The following is a 7684-nucleotide window of genomic DNA, read 5'->3' as shown; positions in this document are numbered from 1 at the left end:
TATTGAGAGCAATAGTAAAAACAACCATGAACCAAGATGTCGAATAGGTACAGTCAGCTGCAGAGAAAAGTAGACCCCCCCGCATACAAATTTGTATGCAAGGGGGCCTACTTTTCTCTGCAGCTGACTGTACAATCTTTTATGATATCTCTAAAAATCATAATACTTTTAACTCAAAGTTTTCTGTTTCAGGTGTCATTAGCCGACCAGGCTGACTTCTCCTGCTTATTGGTAACACTGCACTGCAACCAGCGTTCTAACGCCGCTATGTGGGTGGAACATCATTGCTACCGTGACGTCTCAGGAACGCACAGAGGGCAGGAGAAAAAACGGTACATGTTTCCTTATTTCACTTGGGGGGTATCCATGAAGTACTAAAGACCTCAGGACTCTTACTACTTCCCTCTCTGTCCTCTGTCCCTCTCTTTCTCAACTTAAACTGAACGGCTTTATGGCACTTTATGGTACCCCCTACGTTTGCCTCTTTGCTAGAGGTGTTTGTTTGCTGGCGAGTGGGTGAGTCACGCTACCGTGAGCTCTCTGGGACGCATCGAGGGCAAGACAAGATACGGTATGACTGTCTTTTGGACTTCTGTTAGGTGTCATAATTCGGTGGACCTACGATCCCAAGCTTCTCTTGTTTGCTGGATGGACTTGGTTGTATCTGATTGTCACTGAATTTAGCTATTGTGTGTGGTAGTAACCCTGAATCTCTAGGCCACTGCATCATGGCTAAATCAGTCCTGATATCTCCACTATAACCAATGTTAGTCGGATTTAATAAAATACATAGTTTTTAAATTACCCAAATTTCCTTTCTAGCATGCAATGCTACAAATACTTCAAGAGCACAGCGTACATTGAGTTCCAGTTCACCTTCTCGTACCTCGCCAAGATCGAAGTCAAGGTCTTCGGAAGCAAGGTCGAGGAGCCTCATCCCGCCTTGGACCCGTGGGCGGGCCAGGAAACCACGCTCACCTGGTGGCCGACGGACGGGGAGAGGCATGGTATGCGGTGGGGGCTGTTTGTGCCTGTCGACGCCTGGTGGTACTACATGTAGACTTGCAGGAGCCCGGCCAGGAGCCTCGGGCGGGCCAGGACACCACGCTGGCCTGGTGGAGGGACACGGCATGCGGTGGGGGCTACCAGCCCAGCTTAGCACTTATAGTTTTTATTATAAATGGGCTTACTCTTGACCATAGACTAGTCAAAGGCAACGACCCACGATGGAGTGAGCTCGCCCAGAAGATGCCTGTTCACTCTTGATTTGAAGGCTTTCAAAATTTTATACAATAAAAAGAAGGAAAACTGCTTACTTCGGCCACATACACAGAAATAACATATATAACATATTAAAAAAACATATTAGAAGGGAAAATAGAAGGAAAAAGAGGGAGAGGAAGACCAAGGACAGCATGGAGTACAAATATTAGGGATTGGACCGGCATTAAAGACACCGCCACTCTGTCTAGAACGGCAAAGAGTAGAGAAAACTTTCGCATGATGATCGCCGACATCCGAATCGACATCGTAATTTATATTATTTATATTTGTCTCATTTCTGATATAAACTGGACTCATTTTAAAGCTCATTCACACTCACAAAAGTATAAAATTTTCTTCTTCTTATGGCACTATAAGAAGAAGAAAATTTTATACTTTTGTGAGTGTGAATGAGCTTTAAAATGAGTCCAGTTTATGTCAAAAATGAGACAAATATAAATAATATAAATTACGATGGGCCTTCTTAGGCCCCGGTACCTTAATTACTCTTTGACGTGATACTTTGTAGAGCTCAAGAGCTTGACTAGGAAAGATGTGGACTATTTTAAGATTTGTTGATGTTATTTTTAATTTTATAATACAATGACATGTAAATAATATAATATACGATACGGAGATAAGCTAGCTGTTATTTTGTAGATAAAACGTTTCTATTCTTTTACCGTTAGTACTGGATGTAGACTGACATTGTTAAATAGAAAGAGTGAATAGAAAACAGACGGACTTGACATAAGCAAATTTTATAATACATTTTTAAATTTTATTAAAAATGGTAGTTTTTCTCGAAGCCTGTATTTTCTTCTAATGTCTTTAAAAGCTAATTTTCTTTTACGCCAATTTTCATTAAATCAAGGGAAGGTCCTCTAAGACACAATATCGGCCCTAAGACAGCGAAGCTATGTTAAAGAGGAATTGGCTTTTATTTTAATACTAAAATTTTTATTTTAATACTAATATTTAATAATTTAAGATACGACAAAAATCAACCGTTTAGCAAATATTTACGCTAAGTAGATACCAATGTAAACGGCCTATAAAATTAAAAACCTAACATTATACGCCCACTCAGACCACACGCCGACGATGCCAAAAACGCTAATAAAATAAAATAAATATTCATAAAAATAAATAAACGTAATAAAAGAGGAATTTCGCATTCCCAGATAACAATCGAGTTTCACATTTCATGGTCAAATGTTATGACCTTCCTACGCAGCCTTCGTTGAAACTGAGACAGTGACAAATAAGGTTTTTTTTAACAGTTTTTTACTATCTGATTTTTTAAGTCAATACTAGTTTCTTAGACAATTTAATTGTAATTGACCTAAAGAACCTTCCTTTAAAGTTAACATAAATCAATGAAAACATGCAGGCAAATCTACAAAAATGATAAAACATCGGCCGGATCGGCCCCGTATCCGAATGGCGTTTCTACGACACGAAACGAAAACGAAACGTCGCGAAAGGTAGTCTGGCTCTGTCGCGCCAATACGCAAGAGCGATAGAGATAGATATTTTTTTTTTTTTTTTTTTAATTTATTTATCTAAAAACACTTATATACTATTTTATTACATTTGAACAGCGAGCGAAAACCGCTAACGGTTTATCTGCCGCCGTTGCGAGCTACGAGCGTTTCGTTTCGTGAGCGCAGCGGCTACGCAGGACGTCCCTATCGCACTATTTGTAAGTGCGATAGAGACGGCCTGAAGTTTTATCATTTATCGCACGATCATGCTTGCCTGCCAGGTTGTATAAAAATACTCGTGTATCCCACGGATATACAGCTTATAAGGATATACAATTTATTTTTAACTATTACCATGACTTCTTACTGCGCGCGTTGATGTCTTAAGTTCCCAGATTTGAGTACGAGACAACTTTTCCGTAACAATAAGTTTTTTTTAATTGAAACTAACTACTTAATTCAAATTTTCGTTGGGAATTAAACCTTCGCACCTATATCTACATTTTCAATTATTTTTCATATGTAATGGCTCGTCGATGATTCCGCTAACGTCAAGGTTTAGGAAGGCATGCGTTTCATGAAGACAATTGGCCGGTGAGCCCTAAATTATTCAGCCGCCTTTTTTAGTGCCAATATTTGGTTGACCGACATTAAGTTCTCGCGTTTTGTACACATTTTTTTTTATTGATTGAGTTGCATAAACCCAATATTCTTTCCACCGAGCGTCACTATTATCCTGGGATCATGAGAGATGCGATAAATTAAAAAACACCCTAAAAATTTCAATAGAGAGGACGGGTGCAAGTTATCGTCAACATGGGGACCAGTGATTCCGATGTTGAATTGAAACCAAGAGATCTATCTTCAGACCAGGGGGGTTACCATGACGTACTAAAGACGTTCAGTTTAGGTTGAGAGAAAGGGACACAGCTATAGCAGTTACATAGCTCCGTCCCTCTCTCTCAACCTAAACTGAACGGCTTTAGCACGTCATGGTAGGGTTACCAGTGTGTGTGGATACTGTGAGTGTTGTGTGTCGTGCGGTAGACAACAAACATTAAACAAATGTCTACCCCGAACATTTATAAAAACGAATATCGGGTAGTTTGGTGTTGTTTACATCTCCATTGACATTTCGCTGGGACGTCAGTCTTCCGCGACCACGGTTAGTGCAACCTGGCCGAAACGTTGGGTAAAAGGCAATAATGTTATTTTTCCCCTCACTAGCTCGAAAACACGTGTTTTGTCCTTTAATACCAACGGGTAAAAACGCATTTTATCCACTAGTGGGTAAAGTAATGTGACCTTGAATAAAGTCAAATTAACTGCTTTAAAATTGATAAAAGTAGGCGAATCTAGTAATAAAGATGATTTACCACCTGTGGAACTACTGAAAGCAGTGATAAACGCATTTTTTGCGTTGTAGTTTCCTCGCTATAGTGAGGGGAAAAGTTTTGTGTTACACTCAGGTGCAAATGTATTTTACTTCTCGTATGTTAAAAAACTCGCAAGTTCAGGATTCTATTCTGGAACCACTCGCTTCGCTCGTGGTTCAACTATAGAATCCTTTTACTTGCTCGTTTTTCAATTCCACACTCGGCGTTAAAATACAACTTTGCCCCCTCGTATAACAAATAACTATTATCGCGTTCGACCCGTGTGTGTCTTTAAAAATGTACAGATTATTATTGAATTTCTCATAAGTCCCACTCAACTTAAAAGAGTTAAGTTAAGCAAAAAGTGGACAGTTTAAATCCTATAACCATTAAGGCCACTTACCATTAATCATTTCGGATAGCGGCGATGAATCGCAGCCATGCCTTTCGTGCCATCTTCCAAATATGCCTTCATATTTGCTTTTTGCTAGATTTAAAAGCTATTTAGCTTAAATTGCTTCTTGATATTTGATCAAAGAAAATAAGTGTTAAATAAGCCAATTCGAATAGACACTGTCATTAGCAGGGAGCGTACTTTTCGTGCCGATGACATGATCACAAATTGTTTTATTGTAAATTATTAATCATTAGTCATTAATCATTTTAAGTTATGAATTTCTTTGAATGGTAATGAATGCAAGAAGGATGGTGTGCTTTACGTTAGAGAGGAATTCTCTTTTCTACGTATTTATTGTAATGTGTTGTTAACAATACTATTTAATTAAATTTATGTATAAAAACAAATCAAATAATTTTATTCACGTTTCACATTTCAAGTAGGTCTTATTTATGCCACATGTAAATGGACTACTGTATTTGAAGTAATTTGTACACGATTAAAATGATTGACGACTAATGATTAATAATTTACAATAAAACTATTTGGGATCACCCTATACGGAGCGTGACGTCAGATTAATGTCATCGGCATGAAAAGTACGCTCCCTGGTCATTAGAATTGTATTTGAATCATATTTTTTTACTTGCTTTACCTATATCGCGGTAAAAAAAAAGCGCTGGTGGCCTAGCGGTAAGAGCGTGCGACTTTCGATCCGGAGGTCGCGGGTTCGAACCCCAGCTCGTACCAATGAGTTTTTCGGAACTTATGTGCGAAATGTCATTTGATATATGCCAGTCGCTTTTCGGTGAAGGAAAACATCGTGAGGAAACCGGACTAATTCCAATAAGGCCTAGTTACCCTTCGGGTTGGAAGGTCAGATGGTAGTCGCTTTCGTAAAACTAGTGCCTACGCCAAATCTTGGGACTAGTTGTCAAAGCGGACCCCAGGCTCCCATGAGCCATAGCAAATGCCGGGATAACGCAATGAGGATGATGACCTGGTACGTCGCGGTCCCGGGTTCAAATCCTGGTAAGGAATTTATTTGTGTTCTGATGAGTAACTTAGTAGTTGAGCACAGATATTTGTTACAGAGTCATGGATGTTTTCTATGTATGTAAGTATTTGTATATTACATATATCGTTGCCTGAGTAGAATGTCTTATAATATTTATTTATTATTTAAATAAAAAAACCGGCCAAGTGCGAGTCGGACTCGCGCACCGAGGGTTCCGTACAAACCTGCAAGGTTTACAATTATTAAAAAAAAATATATTATGTGATGTAACTAAAAATTTATGGTTTTCGTAATTTTTCCTTTATCTATGCTATAAGACGTTGCTTCGTACCAAATTTCAAGATTCTGAGTTCACGGGAAGCACCCTGTAGGTTTTGATTCCCTTGCAAGTGTCGAAAATTTGCGGCATAAACGGCTGTATCTTTTGATTGCGTTGGCTTAGAAGTTTGATTTTTTCACAGCTTCAAGGGACAGTAGACCTGAGTAATTGATATAAATTTCAGCTTCATACCTCCACGCGTTCCTGAGAAAAAGGGTCTTGACAGACGGACGGACGGACGGACAGACGGACAACAAAGTGATCCTATAAGGGTTCCGTTTTTTCCTTTTGAGGTACGGAACCCTAAAAATGAGGAAAATAGACATAGAAACACGCAGAGGAAAATACCCGTAACCACCCCGTAACGTATTATGAAAAGCCAAAAACTCAGTTCATTATAAAATTAGTCCATAATTTGTACAACATTTGTATGAATTGCATGTAATCATAATGAAATCACCTCGCATTGAATAGGAAGCATGGCGTGACGCAATGTTTGAGCAAAAACATGACAGTGCGAGCGTTGGATCGATTTGTTAGGTAACCGGGCACAAATTGAATAAATAACAGCATTGTTAAAGTTACAGTAGACTTTCTGCTGAATAATATGTTGGTAGCTCAGGGCTCATCCATTAATTACGTCATACCAATTTCATGTTTTTTGACCCCTCCCTCCCCCCTTGTCACACGTCGTCAAACTGAACTACACCCCCCTAGTGTGACGTCACATTCAGATTCCTAGTTTAGGAAGATTCACAAAAACGCGTTGCCAAAAATTATTTATAAAATTAACAACATTTAAAATCTTATTCTTCCCTCCAAGGATTTTCGATCCACTCTTTCATGTTTTAGATTTTGCATTTTTTTTGTATGTGACTCACAAACATGGACCTCCTCCCTCCCCCCTGTCACATTTTTTGACCTCCACCTCTTCCGTCTAAGTGTTATCATCACACTGTGATGTAATTAATGGATGAGCCCGTAGACCAAAATAATTGCAAGCTAAAAATATAGGTGGCTAAGTGTATATGAGATCGGTGGTGAGAACCATAGATATAGCGTAATTGTATGTAAATCCTGCACGGGAAGCATGGTCGCGCGATAGACGATAAAATATCGCACTTACAAATAGTGCGATAGGGACGGCCTGCTATTTTATCGTCTATCGCGCGACTATGCTTCCCGTGCTGAGCAGAAATATATGACTACGCGCCATCTTGCGGAATTTTATTAGAACTATTTTCTTCATACTAAACTGAACTGTCACCACATACAGAATAACAGCGCCCTCCTGACAATACTCATATATTTCTGGTCAAATTTCACAGATGTACTTGTATCTAGTGCGAAAAGGTTTTTCTTCGTATTTGTCCGGAAACATTCCTATTTGTCTTATCAGTCAAAAATTACGCATAAACAAAAAAGTTACATTTGACATTGACATCATTCAGTCATTTCATGTCCAGAGCTAATATTTGACGTTCATAAGTTCGAATTGGGCTTTAAGGCGGAGTACTTACTTAACATCTGTCTGCATTCAAAGGGCAGCCACCGTGACCACGGTCATAAAAGTTAAGTACTATATAAGTACTAAAGCAATGTAATTTAATATGAATTCCTCAGAATTTAATGTATGTATGTGTAAGTGTATAGTAGGACACTTTTCCAGCCTAGTAAGTTATAGTATAGTAGTTTTTTTTCTCATAAAACAGTGTGCTGAGCCGAAATGCTACTGCGTAGTAAATAATACGTTAATGTCTGTCGCAGTAATATGGAAGATTGATTGTCATACATATGTAAAGTAAATTTCGTCAGCTGCGGTGC

At 38.8% G+C, this 7684-nt stretch overlaps 1 protein-coding gene across 1 annotated transcript; it reads left to right on the top strand.

The window, feature by feature from the left end:
• Positions 1-209: 209 nt before the first annotated feature.
• Positions 210-1112, top strand: LOC125230948. Its single transcript, XM_048136252.1, has 2 exons — positions 210-332; positions 823-1112. Exons 1-2 carry the CDS (start codon positions 268-270, stop codon positions 1058-1060), a joined length of 303 nt encoding a protein of 100 aa, XP_047992209.1. The 5' UTR covers positions 210-267; the 3' UTR covers positions 1061-1112.
• The last annotated feature ends 6572 nt before the right edge of the window (positions 1113-7684 follow it).

The sequence above is a fragment of the Leguminivora glycinivorella genome, chromosome 11 (genome assembly GCF_023078275.1).
Source record: "Leguminivora glycinivorella isolate SPB_JAAS2020 chromosome 11, LegGlyc_1.1, whole genome shotgun sequence".
Classification (NCBI taxonomy): Eukaryota; Metazoa; Arthropoda; class Insecta; order Lepidoptera; family Tortricidae; genus Leguminivora; species Leguminivora glycinivorella.
Note: the sequence above shows the minus strand (reverse complement) of the source record. Positions and strands in the feature narration are given on the sequence as shown.